The sequence below is a fragment of the Carcharhinus amblyrhynchos genome, chromosome 17, assembly GCF_965287045.1.
Source record: "Carcharhinus amblyrhynchos chromosome 17, sCarAmb.v2.hapA, whole genome shotgun sequence".
Taxonomy (NCBI): Eukaryota; Metazoa; Chordata; class Chondrichthyes; order Carcharhiniformes; family Carcharhinidae; genus Carcharhinus; species Carcharhinus amblyrhynchos.
This window is the reverse complement of record NC_137340.1, coordinates 19,875,851-19,894,787: the sequence shown is the minus strand read 5'-3', so window position 1 is coordinate 19,894,787 and position 18,937 is coordinate 19,875,851. Positions and strand designations below refer to the sequence as shown.

Genomic DNA, 18,937 nt, shown 5'->3' with positions numbered 1-18,937 from the left:
CTTGTACCCGTCAGATCCTGAGAAGGTCCCCCTTTGCCAAGTGGATTGCTTTGGTTGACGGTTGCTGTTGGATTCTGCAGGCCACAGCTGCTTGATGGTCCGATCAACTGGCAGCTATCAACAATTAAATATTGTCCTTCTGTGCAAGTAAACATCACACTTGATTGGCCAGGAGTGACGTGATGTTATTTGGTTTTATTTATTTGAAAACCTCTTAAAACAAGCTTGGCCCTATTTAGTCTCAATGGCCAATTTACAAAGGCCCCTGGCAGCAACACAAATGACACTGAGAACGCCACAGTAAATGCATTCTTTGTGAGTGCATTTTTAGTTATTTAAAAAATAGCGGCGAACAGCTCTATTAAAAGACAGAACTGAGGGCAAGAGATTTTACCTCAAAAGGGACAAGAATCGCAAAGCTGAGAATCTCGAAAGAGAGATTCAGTATTTACCAGAAATTGTCGTAGAGATTGTATTCAGTGACCTCGTTCATTACCGTTTACCACAGAAATTTAATTTCCTTGTTCTGGCACATATCCATTGAAGTTTAAATTCACTCCGTTAATGTCCGTTTGTTGCTGTTAGAAATTCTTCAAGTCGTTTTGGGTTACCTTCTGTCATAAGAATAAACAGTAATTGAGCATTTTGATTTTCAGAATTATCTGGTGAAGCGATGAGTTATGTTTTGTTTCATATCGGATCATGGCCTCCGTTGCTTGATGTGCCATTATATAATGCATGGTTGAAGTCCTGAGATGTTACACACCACGCAGTGTGAAAAATTATAAATATGTTGGAAAGCAAGAGATAAAACATACACATTATCTTACTAATGATTAAATAATTGTTGCAATTCATCACACGAGTCAGCAAACATTATACCCTTACTGCATTTACAACTAGAATCACCTACTTGGGAAGTCGGGGGTAGGGGGGGAAATCACACGTATAGATAATAAATTTACTCCCGTTCTGGGTGAGATGTGTAAAATTTTTGGATATGAGCTTCAACATTCCCCAGGTCATCTTCTCCAGTCAGCTTTTAAATTATCTTGCCATTTTTTTTTCACAATCTAGCAAAACCTGAAGAGATATCCATCCCGCTCCCTCTTCCTGCCTTGTTTTCTGAGCTCTTATGATGTTTTCTGTGTATCGTGCGCACACACTTGACAATTGGAAGTGCATGTGTGTGAATGCCTGGCTTCCATGGTTTTGCCGGGTGGGGTGGGGGGTGGACGTGGACGTTTGTCGGAGGGGAGTAGGATTTCACCAAATTGTGATGCTTGGGAAGGGGGGTTAGCGGAAGTGGAAAGGGAGGGGCACAGAAACAGACATCGGCTGTGTAAAAAGGACCGTTTCAAGCACAGCTTTAGTGTTTTTGTTGTTGCACATTAATCTTCATATCGAGAAAAAGAAGGAAAAGGGTTTTACCCTTTTCAAGTAGCCACAGAAGTTTTTCTTCAAGTAACATTTCTCCGGCTGTACAACCTGGGCAAAGTGATTGAAAAACACAACCTGAACAATACATTTCCAGTCTCTATCACGTGAAATTATGCGTATTAATTTTATCATGGAAGTGTGGCGAAAGCTGCCTTACTCCTTTACCTGAGTTTTGTAATGGTCGTAATGACTGGGAATAAAATAAAATAAAAAATCAGCCATGATCTTATTGAATGGCGGGGCAGGCTCGAAGGGCTAGATGGCCTACTCCTGCTCCTATTTCTTATGTTCTTATGTATGCCCTGAAGTTACACTTGGGGGGCACTCGCACAAAATTATACCCTTTCTGAGTTAAAAGATTCCCGGCAGAATTTTAATGTGTAATACGTATGTTTGACTAGATCAGAAATGGCTGGACACAAAATTGATGTGTTTCAAATATTTAAACAGATGGGAACCCAGAGGACAAAATTTAATTTAGTTCAACCGTAGGGCGGGGAATGGGATCCAGGTTGTTTGTTGAGATTTGTCCCCCTAATCACTTCACTTCAATAGAATGTCTCGATATTAATTATCTGAATTTTCGCAGGCATCATAGAGTTTATTACGCAATTTATAAATCTGCACAGTGTTAAACACGAATACTTTGGTCTGAACGTGATGCACTACAAAAAAATGACAAACTGATTCTAATGAATATATTTTATTTCCACCTATGTTTAGATGAACCCCATGATTTATGGCATGAAAGCACAGTAAAACTGTACTGGCCTCGGTGCATGGTGGATTTATATCCGAACTAATAATTGAAGTCATGGCTTGTTAATATAGTGGCACAAAACCACTGGCATCAAACACTGTTTTAGTCTAATTTCATATGGCAAATACGAGCAGAAGTCTAGGGTTAATAGTTTCATGTTCAATCATAGCTTGTAAGATTCAAGGTGAAAAGTTGAGAATGTGGCAGTGAATCTGGGCTTTGCTTCAGCATCTTTGCACAGTTATGTAGCAACAGCTGAGCTGTTCATAAGTCTGTAATCCAAATACCGCATAATAAGCAGACAATTGGTTGGAAGCACAAAGGATGCACTACACCAGATAATGCATGCCCCACGAATTTAATCGTTCTTGTAAAATAAAGGAGCAAGTTGTGTTGTGGGTTGTGAGATGAGTGTAAAACTCAATGACTGTGATATCAATTAAAGCCGGACAGACCCAAACAATTAATTTTTGTGCTAATCGTATTTGCCAAACTGGTGCGAGGATTGGAGGGGGGGGAAGAGATAGATGATTAGCTGTGTGCTAGTACACTGCTGCCTGCCAATCACGATTTAACTTGTACAGCATGTGGGAGACTGAAGCCAAGTACTCATTATACAACCAAGATTTCTTTTGTATTTTGTGCTAGCAGGAAATGGTCCTGAAGAAACCTTTTTTTAATGCGAAGCTAAAGTGCAATTTGCAATGTCGTTTGAAACCCTTTAAGGAATATTTAAGGGATTTTCATTTAGTGGTTGCTCATTTTAAGATTGTGATCTCAATGTTTAAAATGATTGTAACAGAAGCCATGTCACATCTATGTTATAATTTCACCACATCAATGTGGACATGCCAATAAGGCATTGTAGTTCCGATTATGTAATTGCAGCTTAATTTACCATGAGTTCTAGATTAAGTGAAAGCGTTAGTTATATATCAGTAAAACAACAATTCTTTAAGATTTGAACGCAGCAATATTTTAAAGCTCCCCTTGCACTCCCTCTGGTTTTGTAGAATGTCCTGTTTGATGTGGAGCTGAATAACTGGAAGTGATTACAAAGCAATAGGTATAATCAAGGGATTAACATGATGTTGTAAATTGCAAAAGTGGTTTTATAATCACCTTCTAAATCCTGTGCTTTAGATTACAGCCTTGGAATTCAACTCAGGAATTACTTAGTGTTTATAATGTAGGTGTAAAGTTTCCATTTCCAATTAATGCTTTATTGAGTTTTGTGTCTGTTTTAAGTAGGAAATGAATTAGCTCTTGGTGCTGATAGCAAGTCAATGTACTCCGTGTTGTAGGAGCACAATTATGTTAATACAAAGAAATGAATAACTGTTCAATCATTACTGCAAGTTCTCTGATCTACAGAGGTAGCTGTGGCTCGGTAAGTAGCACTTTTGTTTCTTGAGTCAAGTACCACTCCGGAGTAGAGGTGCCAACCTGGCCTTAATCACCATCACTAAAAGAGATCATCTGTTCATTGTCACATTGCTGTTAGTGGGAGCTTGCTGTGCACAAATGGGCTGTGAAACACTCTTGCAACATTACAACAGCAACTACATTTCAAAAGTTCCCTGTTTCAGCACTTTGGGACATTCTGAAGCTGCAGGAGGTGTTATATGATTGAAAATGCCCGTTTACAATAGACTGCTAGTCAATTGCATGCCTGATGTAATTGATCAAAGTTTATGCAATTGAAAGCTTTGTAAATGTCGAGCACGTCCATGGAAAACTGTTTATGGAAAGCTAATTGAATCCAAGAAAAGCACTAAAAACAAAATGTCTGGATTTCACTATCTGCAACAGAACAAAATTCTCATTCAGTTAAATGCAACCGAAAGGTATTTTGTTTGGGAGATGTTGGGCTGGACTTTCATGGAGTCAGGGAAACTCCACAGATCTTTAAAAGTGGTTGATGGGGAACTGATTCCCATCCTCATTGCTGCAATCCCAGTTTTCACCAGTATAGAGAAGGATGCAGGGGTGGCATTTCCCAACCTCCTGCAATTTTCATGGGGTTGGGTGAGTTTCTCAAGGACTAATGGTGTATAACCCCTCAGGGTGTCATGAACTATAGTCTGGATGAGGAAGACCTTTAGAAAGATAACTTCAAATGCTCTTACTCTTACCCACTCTCACTGTGCGTGGTTGCTGAGAGCCCAGACTTTGGTTAGATAGTTGAAAAAGCTGCACAAAAGCAAAAACATTGCTTGATTGACAGCTTTTTCCCTCCTATATCTCTCCTGACAATGGCTCAATGCTTATCACAAGATAAAGAGGTGTCAAGTGTTTATGATTTCTTCTATTGATTGTTTAAAGGTTTGGTTGACTGACACTTTTATAGTGATTTTTTTAATGAAAGTTATAAATTGATTTTTTGAAAATCTTTTTCATACATGCCATTGTTATAGAATAGAATTCACTAGTTGTGTTAGGAGTGTGTGCTAGGTGAATGGGCATGGAAGTGTCATGAGTTGGCATGGAATGTATGAGGGGCCATTGGAAGTGGATGGGGGCTTGGGTTAGCATGATTTGGCATGGACAGCATATTGGGAGTATGTAGAGGTTGAGGTGATGAGAAGTGAGGGCTAGAGAGACGAGTATTGAATTCCCAGAGAACCGAGGGGGAGCCTGTTGAGCAGGCCATCTTGGCATTGGCAACCCCTATGGTTGCCTCCAGTCTCGTCTGGGGGCAGCAGACCCAAATCCAGCACACGACCACCTAGACATCCCATGAACTGCAATTGCAGTTTTCAATGTAAGGTTTCTTGAGGCGGGTGCCCTGAGCCAGAAAATTAAAAACCTTCACACCTCAAACACTCAAATCCAACCATTTGCTTCCCCACTCCTGATCCTTTCGTTCATGATTTCTATGAGCCTCATCATCTTAAATTTGATTTCAGCCCATCCTTTCTCCCATCCATATCAAGTTTAGTTGCTATTTGTCACTTTGAATAGCTGCAAATTAGGCCCTGCTTCATTAACAGGCTTGGATATTTTGGGTGAGATTCTCCGACCTCCCAGCCACCTGCTTCCCGCCAGCAGGAGGTGGCACTTTGTTTGCTAGCGGCAAGATTCTCTGGTCCCACTAGAGTTCCCATTGATGTCACCCCACACTGGTGCGAAACCTATGTGCAGGAAGTGGGGGAGCAGGGAGGCGGAGGTTGGGCGGGGGGGTGCAGCCAACATAAACAGCCAGAGAATTCTGGCCTTTATCTCAGATTTCCTTCACTGAGCTTTTGGGACTTTGGGTTCTCCGTTATGATCTCCATATGCCTGTGCTGGATTTTTCAGCACCTGGGCACTTTCAATTGTCTGCACCCCCCCCCCCCTCCCCCAGTAATAGTTTTATAGCAAAGGCATTGTACTCCAGCACAAGATTAATCATTTGTCTCCTTGTAGCTAGTCTCACCACTATCACTAAATGGCCATGCTTACACTTACCCATGGAATGCAATTCAGGACTTGATGGTACCTCGCAGTTATATTGCACAAGAGAAACCTACCATTGCAGTGACACAGAAAGAACAGATTTTACCCAAGGTCTGAGCTTTGATAGCACAGTGCAACAACAGTTCAGCTAAGATCTTATTCAGTAAGGCACTCTCAGACGACAGTCAAAGGAAATAAAAATTGGCAGTCATGTATAAAAGACATCTGATATCATTCAATTACAATTTCATCCAAAATAAAAATTAGCTCCCCTCAGTTTATAGTCAATAAATCTAAAATCACAAACTGGGACTTCTTTGAGTAAGCTATTGGCATAGATTGAAGTGAGACATTTTCTTCTATAGGGTTTAAATCAGTCTAACATTATCTATAGGGTATGGGATAATGTTTAAGCTATAACATTTAAAATATGTGAAGCGACTCAAACTTTCTACTTACTAACAAAACAATGCAAACACAATCAATCAAACATTGCAAAAACAAACAGATCACATTTTTAAACTTGCTGTAACTGTCTTGATCATTCTGCATCCAGCCAACCATATATATTTCTAAAAATAAAATTGCGGGAAGAAAGATTCTTTTGTTTGTGGGAAACACCATGAGAGTCAGCTGCTTGATTGCACTCATGTTTTTCTAAATACATTTGGCTTTATAATTTGTAGGAAAGAAGCTTTCCTGCTTTTTTTTAATATGGGTACATGGCTAGATTGTTTTCGAATAGGGAAATGAACCTACGGATATGAGATCATGTTTATATAATTCATGTATTACTTAAAAAAAAGACACTTCAAAGTTTTTCATCTTGCACTCATCAGGGCATTTTGCAAGAACACCAATATAAGGGGAAAACAACAATTTATACTGTCTGAAGTGAAGGCGCTGATTGCTTGGCAAGTATTGGTATTCTTGCCAAGTGTCCTGATGAGTACAAGATGAAAAACTTTGACATGTTTCCTCGTTCAGTAATAGACGAGTTCCACGCCGGCAACTATAATTCATGTGTATGCAAATAATCCTACATTGTTCTTGAAAATGGGAATATGCCTGTATGGTTCTATAAAATGATAAATATTAGATATAAGACACTGTTGCATGAAATTACTATTGTGACATCAATTGTGTTGACAGTATTTTGATTAATTGCACCTTCAGATTCTCAGAATCAACACAATCAATTGTTTTTAGTGCTTTGGGAATTGTGCCAGTTTCTTCAAAAACTTTGACATGTTTTAACTGCTCCAAGTGGGAACTTGGAGACTTAATAATTTAATGGTTTGGATGCCCCTACATTCAAAAAGTGGTGCAGTTCAGCCACTTTCAGGCTGCCAAATTAGTATTTGAATGCCCCATACTTCCTCATGCTCTCCAAATTAGGCTCTGATGATGTTTTGTAATTAGCATTAAACAAGTATGGAAATATTAACAATTGTATTTACTTGCACTGATCATGCATTATGTTATATAAGGTTGGCTGGTAATCTCCTATTGGAAAGAAATATCAGAAGCAAAATGCTGTATATCATCAGTTAATCCAGCACACTCACCTCTTCTATTAACCTTTCATCTACAACAAATTGGGTCCACACCACATTGGGTGGGATTTTCCAGGCCTTCTCGCTGGCAGGACTGGAAGATCCCCTAGCAGCCAGTGGGTGCTCCACCCCCACCATCAGGAACTCTCTGTCCCAGTGGTGCTGGAAAATCCTGACCACTATCTCCCAGTTAGAAACGATGAAAGCAAGATTATAAATGGTAAGCAATTGTCTGGAAGTGATATTGATGAGGTGTACTGTATATAGAGGCACCAGAAAAAGCTCCAAAAATATTTACTGGGATGATACAAGAAAAGGGAACTTGCATCTGTCAAGAAAGACGGAATAGGTTGGCGCTCTTTTCTCTAGAAAAGAGAAGACTAAGGCATGACCTATTAGAAGACTTTTCACACAGAAGGTGGTGAGTGTCTGGAACAAGCTGCCAGAGGTAGTAGTAAAGGCGGGTACAATTTTGTCTTTAGCTACATGAGTAAGATGACTATCGAGGGATATGGGCCTAAAGCAGGTAATTGGGATTAGCTTTGTCATTTTTTAAAAAATGGCAGCATAGACAAGTTGGGCCAAAGGACCTGTTTCCATGCTGTAAACCTCTATGACTCTAAGACGATTGAAGTGTTTGATTAGCAGATGTATAGAAGATATTTGCAGTTGCAGGGGAGAACAGAACTAAGAGTCATAAATATAAGATTGTCACTTATAAATCCAATGGGACAATTCAGGAGAAAGCTGTTTAGCAAAGAGTGGTTACAATGTGGAATTTCCTACCACAATTAATGTGACCAGCATAGGTACATTTAAAGGGAGGTGAAGTAAATGTATGAAGGTGAAAGGATTACGTTGATGGGATGAAGAAGGGTGGGAGTAGCCCCATTTGTTGAACATGAACATTGGCATGGGCTTGCTCGGTGGATTGAACAGTTTCTGTGCTGTAAGTACAATATTACGCAGGGTGAGACGATATATGTTGGAAGGAATCTCTTAAGGTGTATAAACACCAGCAGGTGCTTGTTGCACTGAATGGTATGTTTCTGTGCTGTAAAGTTCTATGTGACTCCATGAAACAAACTTTATCATTTATCAGACAATCAAACAAATGACAATCACTGTTTAAATAAATTAAACATAAAAGGTTAGCAACTACCATTGACAATAATAGTACACTAAGATTTTATACATTATCTGACTTTTCTTTCTTTGACGCTTCCATGGATGTGTTAACCTTGAGGATGGCCTCAACCGGGATCTTGGGTTCATGTCACACCATCTGTAACCCCCACGACTTGCCTGGGCTTGCAAAATCTCACTAACTGTCCTGTCTGGAGACAATACATATCTCTTTAACCTGTTCTTAATCCTATCTCCATTCACATTGTCTGTACCTTTAAGACTTGATTACCTGTGAAGACTTGGATTCCAATCATTATTTTGTAAATTCAGTTTGTGTCTTTATATGCCCTGTTTGTGAACAGAACTCCCACATACCTGACAAAGGAGCAGCGCTCCGAAGGTTAGTGGCTTTTGCTACCAAATAAATCTGTTGGACTTTAACCTGGTGTTGTGAGACTTCTTACTGTGTTAACCTTTGACATAGTAAACAGAAGTTTCAAATAAATGCTGTTTTCACTAATAGTATCTTTTTCATCCTGGGATCTGAGTGTCAGTATTGAGGCCAACATTTATTGTCCAACCCTAATTGTCCTCAAGAAGGCGGTGATGAGCTGCCTTCTTGAACCCGCTTCAGTCCCTGAGATGTAGGTACACCCATTGCACTGTTAGAGTGAGGAGTTCCAGGATTTTAACCCAACGATATTGCAGGAATGGTGATATATTTCCATTCAGAATGATGTGTAGCTTGAAGGGGAACTTGCAGGTGGCTATGTTCCCATGTGTCTGCTGCCCTTGTCCTTCAAGGTGATAGGTCAAAGGTTTGGATGTTGCTGTCAAAGAAGGCTTGGCAAATTGCTACGTGCATTTTGCAGCTGGTACATACTGCTGCCAATGTGCATCATTGGTGGAGGGAGTAGATGTGTTGATCAAGTAGGCTTTTTCATGGAAGGCGTCAAGTTTTTGAGTGATGTTGGAGCTCCACTCATCCAAGCAAGTGGAGAATATTCCATCACACTCATGACTTGTGCCTTGTAGATGGTGGACAGGCTTTGGGGAGTCAGGAGTTGAGTTACTCACCACTGGATTCCCAACCTCTGACCTGCCCTTGTTACCGCAGTATTTAAGTGGCTGGTCCAGTTCAGTTTCTAGTCAATGGTAATTCCCAGGACATTGATGTTTAATGTTGATTCTTACATCAAAACACTGGAGCATCAAACATCCATGATCTTTCTCTGCCACTGTAACAATGATATAACAAGGTTTCCTCAGCGTTTGACATCAATGTATCTAAATCCATTCAAATTTGATGGGATGGTCACTTAACCAAGTGAGCACCCACTGGAGAAAAGTGCAGGTTCATTTGGCCAACAGGATGTAAGAAATGACCACTTCTGCAGTAATGTTTGATTTTCTCATAGCAATTTTCCATTTCCCTCGAGACGCCATCATTATTATTGTAGCATGCACTTATTTGTTCTTCCCGAAGGATTAGTAATATCCCCAATGTTAGTAAATCTACTGTTTTTGACTGCATACCTGTCACTCTCCCAGAAGCCTGGCATGGCACAACTGTAGTCTGGCACCAATCTCAGCAGAGGAAAGGGAACCTGCACCCCTACACAAATTACTCTGGGATCAAAAATACAATTGAGATTATAGGGGGGAGTACCTCTGAGAGGCTGAAGTTCTGCTCTCATGTCGCATGAATGAATAAAATAAAAGTCAATAAATTGGTGATCATGGGAAATATTGATCAGGTAAAGCAGTAGCTCATCTTATTCGAACATCCCAGGACTGGAAATCTTCCACTTAAAAATAACAGGAACTTAGCTTGTCTTAGCTTAGATTACAGCCTTCACATACAGTGTGAATTATAATAAAGAACATGCTAACTGGTTTGAATGTGACCACTTCAATGCCAGGGGCCATTGGACATTGAGCTTGATTGTCATAAAAACTCACCACTTGGGATAATTGACAGAGTAGCAGCTACTTGTGTGACTGTATCTGTCATTCTCTGCTGAGTTCAGTAACCTTTCTGTGACCTTTATTGCTAGTTTGCATTGCTCCTGGTGACTCCCATTCTGGATTCTGTGCTCTGGGAGGTCACAAAAGACTTTTATTCCATATGGAAAGTATGTAAATGTCCCTTTTGTTGAAACTTTCTATGATACAAGTGCTTTATAAAAATTAGTGACAGTCCTGACAAAAACCTCCCCTTTTAACAGCTTCATATTGCATTTGAAAAATCTCTGATGGCAAGTACCAGTTTGCCTATAATATCACTGCAGAGTGAGAATAGCTGGAAGAATAAACTCTTCTCATCAAGTGATAAATTATGTGCTGACCCTCAGAACATCTCTTCTCGGGAAGCTTGAGGAATCGTCACCTCATTCAGTCTGCTTGACGGAGCTTATTTTTAAAATCTTTTCACTGATGTCAGCCGGGGATGAATTGGCCAGGAGAAGCATGTTTATAGACTGTGTGAAGAACTTTGTCTTTGTGTGGGAATGTTGGTGACACTGTTATGGTTTGCTTGAATGAACTGTGATGACGCAGCTAATAAGGCATCCTGCTGGGTGTCATGGCAGGCAGTTTTCAGACCTCCCACCTAAACTCATTCAACTCCAGCCACTGTGGATAATTTTCTATTCCCAATTCTTCCTCCACAAAAAGCAAAGTCAACTTTCACAGGGAATGTGAGATAAGTACTTTAGGAAATAATCTTGTAAACAAAATGTTACCTTCTGACCTGCAGCTGATACCTTGACTTAGAACAATCGAATGATACAGGCTATCGTATTAGGCATGGCAATTAACTGAAAAGGGAACTGATCCTCCTCATAGAATGGGTACGAAATGTTATAGCAAATCGGGGCACTGCTGGCCTCTTTGTCGACTTTACCACCGCAATGTCTGACATGGCTATTTTTGTGCTTTGTGTCCTGTTTTTTGACTTCTCAAAAGCTTATGGCATATGCGAGTATTGAATTAGAAGAAAAACATAAGGCTCTAAGCTCTCCCATTATCCCCGCAGCACTGCCTGACCTTTCAAAGACCACTCTGGAAGAATTATTTCAAAATGATGTGGAGGTTTTTTTTTTAGGAAGGCCAGGTCTGAAGATCAAACTAGTTTCTCTGTTGAACCAGAAAAGGTTCTCTTCAAATAAAAGTCACAAAAAGAAATTTTAAGTTTAGGACTCAAGTAACCATTGCTTTTTTTTTAACTTCTAGATAAAAAATTGTGTTAAGGAGAGGGTTATATCAGTAATATGGACTTTGTCAGATCAATGTATTGAGAACATGTATTGAGGTTTTTCCAATTATTTTTGATGTACATGCCAAATAAAAACACGTTGAAGACAAGTCCTTATTTTATGGACTTTTTTTAATTTGTGCAGTTACATTTTAATTAATACAATATGTGAAACGTAAAACTGGCAAGATACCAAAAGGTCACCTCAGATTATATATAGAGGACCAACAATAATATAACAATAATGAGCTTAAGCTTGCAACAGTCAAACATCCCAAGTAGATCCGAGGCAGTGCACAATAACGTCAAACTACCATATAAACAAAGAACAAGAGGTATTATAGTGAGAATTGGTGACTAAAATCATGCCAAGGATGGTGCTTTTACACTGGTACATGTTTAGTCTGGATCCCAGGAGGTTCCTGTCAGTGCCAAGTTCCAGTACTTACAGTATAAAGTCTGACATCAACATGGTGGCAGGATGGATCATATCCCAGTTTCCTGTGAGTCTAATGGTTTGCCACTGGCATAAAGAAACTCAACTTAGCACTTTGAGGGTTTGGCAGTAAACATTATCTCTCAAATCCAACAGTGGTGTATTTTTGGGAGCATTGCATCAAATCTTGAACTTTACAATAGGAAAAGGGCTCTGTCATGGCTTTCACGTAACTGACAAAATCAGCATTTGGGGCAGTCAAGTAAAGACCATCCCTTTTCAAAATGAAAAATTAGCATGAAATGGGCAAACAATAACATAACCGGGGATGGTAATATTTAGAAAACCTGTAAGTATCATACATGTATGTTAAAGTCTTTCTGGCAACTGTTTGGGTTGGAAAAAGCACGGCTGCAAATGGCTGCATGAGGGTGACACAGTGGTTAGCACTGCTGTCTCAGTTCCAGCGACCCGGGTTCAATTCTGGCCTCAGGTGACTGTCTGTGGGGAGTTTGCACTTTCTCCTCGTGTCTGCATGGGTTTCCTCCGGGTGCTCTGGTTACCCCGACAGTCCAAAAATGTGCAGGTTAGGTTGGTTGATTGGCCATGGTAAGTTGCCAGTTGTGTCAAGGGGAATAGCAGACTAAAATGAGTGGGGTTACGGGGATAGAGCCTGGGTGAGATTGTGGTGGATGCAGACTTGATGGGCCAAATGGCCTCCTTCTGCACTGTAGGGATTCTATGATTCCACAAAATGTTCTGTGGGCTGTATTTTCCAGTCCCACTGCAGGATTGGATATTCCTGCCAAAGCCCATGGACCTTTTGCTGGTCCATCAAAATTCTTCCTCCCTCCCATAATGATTCCCATGGCAGAACCCACCCCATGACAAACAATTAATATGAAGGCAGTCTATCAATTGAATTTTCACCAATAGGTGACACGAACACAGTGTTAGGATGTTTCCCACCTCCGCAAAGCTAATGCAGAACTTTGATTTCTCTGGAGTGAGGGGCCATGGCAAAGTGTGTGGAGTTTCTGGAAATTGTGACAATTGATCCCAGAAACAGTGTGGAGGCTGCCTGACGTGGATGTGGGCTGGGGAGAAGGCCTGTTTCAGTGCTCCAGCACTTAATGCAAGATTTAAAAAAAAAACGTAAAAGGGCCCTCCGACCCTCACCCCCTCAACACGCACACAGTCCCTATGCCCCATTCAAGACAACCTGTGTTCCACCCACCTTCACAGGCCCTTCATTCTCCCCATGCAACCTCATTCCCCTCTACCCAACACCCATGGCCCTTTATAGCCCCATGCCAACTTAGTCAACCCATGTTTCCCTACCCACCATCCTTTGACCTTTAAAAGCCACCCTACCAGCTCATTTAGTATCCGCAACAGATACCATGCTGAGATGAAATAAATAAAATTCTAAGGCTCTCATTTTGATCCTGAGGGAGGTAGGTAGTGAGAGTTGGGAAAATTCATGATTTCACAGGACTGCTCATTAAAAAGTGAGGTCTGATCTTCATTGCCAGGAAGCAGACTGTAGTCAGGCCAGTGAACCAGGAAAGAGTTTAGTGACAGCACTTGCTGAGTACCAAGGCAGGATGTTTAAAAAGTCCACCTCGATACTAAGGGACTTTATTTAAATTATAATGAAAAATGTAAGGTGCTCTTAACCTCATTCCTCACACACCCTGACCATTCCTCAACCCCCAACATATTCACCATGCTCAATCCATGCCATCTCATGCCCCTCCACTGAACCCAGTGGCATTTCGTGCCCTCCCATGTCAAGATCTGGCACTTCACCTATCAAGCCTCATTCTGCATTATTGTCTGAGAACCCAGAAATCTGTTTGATTGTTGAAACAACTGAGCCCTATGGAAAATATTGCTTAATTGATAGTTATGGCACTCTGATCTCTTCTGCCAGTGTATAATTACAATAAATGAATTGGTCTCAAATGCTTGCAGTTTCTACTATAGACACTTTAAAGGCCTGTATGATTGATACTTTTATCAGGCTGTAATAAGGGAGTTTTATTTTAAGCAAGTGGAAAATAACAAATGAATAACATTTTTAACATTCTACTGTCACAATTCTATTCTTATACAGCATATAGTGAGTGAGTAGACATGGAAGAAGGGGGCATGAGGAGCCATGAGGGTGCAAAGAGGGACATAACTTGTATCGTGGTGAATGAAGTACCATGGCTTGGCATAATAAGCAACTCCAAAGTCATCCGAACCCATTGAAAATCTAGGCCTAAGTATCTATTGCAGACTTTGTTACAAAAGAAATACTCTCTCATTTAAAAGAAACCCATTTGCTATATTTACTTTTCTTTCACTGCAGAATTTCTCATTAAAACATTTCATTCAAGTGCTTTATTCCAATGAAAGCAAACATTTGATTCAAGCACTTAATCCTTTATAAAAAAATAAACATTTCAGTCAAATCTTATTTCTTTATTCAAACAATCTTTAGAATTCATTGTTCCGCTTTGAACAGCCCATAACCACCTGAGGCTGTGAATCAAACAGTGAAATACTCCACTGTAATAATGGAAAGTTGTGAAATCAGCCATGTAGCACTGATCCTGCAGTGGAAACTTCCCGACTTATGTCAATAACAGAATGAAATAATAAGCAATGACTTTTTTAACACTACGTACAGCTTGTTCCCCAAATATTTAAAGGGCCAAAGTTTTAAGTGCCTCGCTATCCAGGTGGTTGCTTTTGACAGTTCCTTTTGACGGCCCCCTGGATAGTTCCAATGAGTTTGTGCACTTTATAAGCACATTCACATCTACTTTAACAATCCCAAAAGCCAGCTTGTCCCTCCCAAACAGCATCTTACTTCTCCCAAAGTGCACCTGACCATCCCCAATGGTGTGCCGGGATAATACTGAAATGGATCTTGCCTCTCTAAAAGAGTACACCACCTCTCCAGAGGGCTCCACAATGTTTAGACCTGTGGGTATAATCTGCTCATATCATAAGTTTCCCAATCCTGGCTAATGAAAATCAGACACCGTGAACCATGGGCATGCAAACTGGCATTGCCCCCATTCCCATCACCCCTTCACAAAAATGGTGGGAGTCATATTTGGGGACAGGACGTTTGGATTTCAGCCTCCGCTGCAGGAGCTGAATGAGAGGGATTCCCTTGCCAAAGGACAAGAGTATTATATGCCCATAGGATGCTGCTGACGAGGACCAGAACTTGGAATTAGAGATTTAGTGCTGAAGCAACAAAACATTGCCTTGTAAAATGTGTTCCTAAACTCCAAGATCATCCACCAAGTGCTACCCAAGCTACAAAACCGCATCCCATTAGATTTGCTGAGCTCACCACTCTTCCCAGTGCTGCTAAGTATGAAAGACTTACCACCAATTATTACAGCTTTTATTCATTTATGGAATGTGGGTGATGCTGGCAATATCAATATATATTGCCCATCCTTGATTACTCTTGAGAAGGTGATGGTAAATTTTCATCTTGATCTGCTGCAGACTATGTGGTGTAGAAACTCCTTACAGTGCTGTTAAGTAGAGATTCCAGGATTTCAATCCTGTGGATGACTGAAGGAATGACAATGTATTTCCAAGTCAGGATGTTGTGTGACTTGAAAAGGAACTTGCAGGTGATCATTCTCCCATCCACCTTCTGCCCTTGTCCTGCTAGGCAGATGTGGTCATGGAGTTTGGGAGGTGCTGTTAAAGAAGCCTTAGCAAGTTGCTGCAGTGCATCTTGTAAGTGGTACACACTGACTTCAGGGTGTGCTAGTGGTGGAAGCAGTAAATGTTTAAGGTAGTGGAGAAGGTGCCTTTCAGGCAGATTGCTTTGGAATTGGAGTTCTTGAACAAGGCTCATTCAGGCAAATGAAGACAATTCCATCACACTCCTGGCCTGTACCTCTTATCTTGTACATTATTTTTCTGCATGTTCTCCCATCTTTGAACATGGTAAAGGGAAGGATGAATACAATAGGAGATCCAAAATAAAGGGCACTCACAGAATGATAAAGTTCCAACATTCAATCACCCAAACACTTGGGGGAAACTGCAAAATGTCATGTAAAAAATGTATTTTGAGTTGAGTTATTAGCTCATTGTTAATCAATAATTCTGATACAGTTGCATTACCTGTCAGGACACCCTCCTATAGGAAGTATTATGCCACCCAAATTTCCCAAATAATATCATGAGGATCGGTTACTTTACAATGTAACTTTTGATATTTGGTATAATTTCATCCAAAGTGGTTGAATTTCTAAGGGTAAATTCAACGCTCCCATGTTTCTGGCAGGGAGTTGCTGAAGAATTGTTTTTGTTCCCTTGGCTTGGCACTGTTCTGTTATTTAAAATGAATAAACCTTGAGCTGAAAGTGTACAGAAAATGCGAATAAACTTCTCGTCCCTCACTCTAGGATTACAGACCAACGATATGAGAAGGTGCCACACTTCCTGTTTGGTGACTTCAACTTCAGGTTGGATTCTAAAGGTGTGATAGAGGTAGGTGTTGTCAGGCAAATGTCCAAGCAGCCTCTAGTTCTGTCACCATTCAAATTTTTCACTTTCTAGTTTCACAGCTTGGTCAGGAATTGGATTGGCTTTCAAAAAGGGAACAATTCTTGTGAAAGTGTAAGTCAAGAGTCTCAGAGCTTGAAAGCATCATATAAAAATTCTTGAGTTTAAAGTTTATTAATGTCACAAGTAGGCTTACATTAACACTGCAATGAAATTACTGTGAAAAATCTCTAGTCACAACACTCCAGCACCTGTTCGGGTACACTGAGGGATAACTGAGTATGGCCAATGCACCTAACCAGCACGTCTTTCGGACTGTGGGAGGAAACAGGAGCACCCATAGGAAGCCCACATAGATATGGAGAGAATGTGCAGACTCCACGTAGACACTGACCCAAGTCAGGAATCGAACCTGGGTCCCTGGCATTGTGAGGCAGCAGCGCTAACCATTGTAAGTAGAACGCCTCACCAGCACATTTAGAGACTAATTAATCACAACATGCAAAACTCATAGAAATAAACTGTGTATCCACGTGGCTATCCCTCATTTACACTATATTAAATATATTATAAGTAGAATGACCACTAGCACTAACACTATTAACTCTTGTTGTTTTTAAAAGAGAAACCGTTTTTAATTGCAATAAATGGGAATCAGCAGGTTCTCCAATCCATGACCCATTTTGCTCTGGTTTGTAGACTCTGGAATAATGTTACCAGTTGAGCTGTATCACTGGTGTGGGCACTGCAGTCAGTGATATGTTTACAGTGGATTTGATCATTTACAAGTAATTTGGATGAAAAGAAAGATAAATCAAATAAGAATAATTAGGATGAAATTTTTAAAAAATTAAGGACAAAATGACTATCAGAAAATTAAAATGTCACACATATCGGCAAACTTTGTAGAAGACAGAAACTCATGGAAGTATTTATGTACAGTTAAGTAACTGATTAGCTTGTTAGAATGAGCTTTTGTAACTTGCATATGAAAGTCATTAAATTGTTTCACTAACTTTGTTTCCAAATGTTCACTAAAGCATCTTTTTTTCAAATTGGTACACTCTTTTTTCATAAAGTGGGGAATGAAAGCTTCAGATTCACCGGCGAGAAGTGGATTTTGTTTAGTGATTTTACCAATTGTCTGAAATGCTGGGTGTTGGGAAAGCGAGGACTGGGCTGCATTATTTAAATGTTAGTGCTGCAGTACAAATCACAATCCGTTACCACAGAACAAAAGCTTTTCTTTTTACACAGTATCTATCTGCAGTTCAAAATAAGGTAAAGAAACGCTTTTAGAAATGAGGGCAATGATTCTGAATGCGCCCATCTGTTGAACAGTTCTCGGCAAATACTTTGAATTTTGAGGATGATTCCACTCCCACTAATGTCTTTTACTGGCATGTTTAAATTCAAATTCAAAGTAAATTGATGATTTGTAATTCACTCATGGTGTGTAGATGTTGCAGCCTAGGCTAGCGTTCATTGCCTATCCCTAATTGTCTTCTAGAGGGTGGTGGTGAGCTGCCTTCTTGAGCCGCTGCAGTCCCCCAGGTGTAGACTCATCCACAGTGCTGTTAGAGAGGGAGTTTCGTAGTTTTCCTAGACTAATGGAATATTCGCACTGCAGGCTTTATATCGGTGCAAAGCTGTTTCGATTTTGCACCAACTTTGTGCAACGTATAATTTGGTGTTGAAGCCTCTGACTCAACAACAATAGAGCTAATATAGTGTTGTTAACATCATAAAAAGTCCCACGTCACTTCACAGAAGCATTGTGAATCAAAGTATGACACCAAGCAACATAAAGAGCTATTAGGGTTAGGTGATAAAAAGCTTGGTAAAAGTTATGTTTATGGAGTGTCTTAAAAAAGGAAAGTGAGATAGAGAGATGAAGGCAAGGGAGCTTGGGGCCCAGGCAACTGAAGGCACAGTCACCAATGTGAGTGCACAGAGGCCTGTAACACAGGTGTGTAGATATTGTGGTGGGTTAGGGTTGGGGGGGCTGGGTGGGGAATTGGCTGTTACACAATTATGGAGGGGCGAGACCATGGAGGGATTTGAAAACAAGGGGTGGAATCTTCCAGCTCTGCCCGCCAGCAGGATCTTGTGGTTCCACCAAAGACATAACCTCCCTACGGCAGGTTCCCCAGCAGCTGGATGTGCGAATCACACAAAATGCCAGAGACATTGGCAGGACCGAAAGATCCTGCCGGCTTCCACCCACGGATGAAAATTTTAAAGTCAAGGCATTGCTTGACTGGGAACCAATGTTGGTCAGTGAGCAGAGGTGGGTGGGGAGCTTTGCATTAGCTCAAGTTTCAAGAGGGTAGAATGTGGGAAACCAGCCAAGCATTCATTAAAACAGAAGCTGGAGGTAATAAAGA

The 18,937-nt window shown here is 40.5% G+C and overlaps 1 protein-coding gene across 3 annotated transcripts in view; it reads left to right on the top strand.

Moving 5' to 3' along the window:
- inpp5a (inositol polyphosphate-5-phosphatase A) overlaps positions 1-18,937 on the top strand; it is a 499,011-nt gene that overhangs the window by 376,155 nt on the left and 103,919 nt on the right. For all 3 annotated transcript variants that reach the window (XM_080205594.1, XM_080205595.1, XM_080205596.1), the window contains exon 9: positions 16,451-16,535. In XM_080205594.1, coding sequence (XP_080061720.1) covers positions 16,451-16,535 — 85 coding nt within the window. The remainder of the gene's footprint in view (positions 1-16,450; positions 16,536-18,937) is intronic.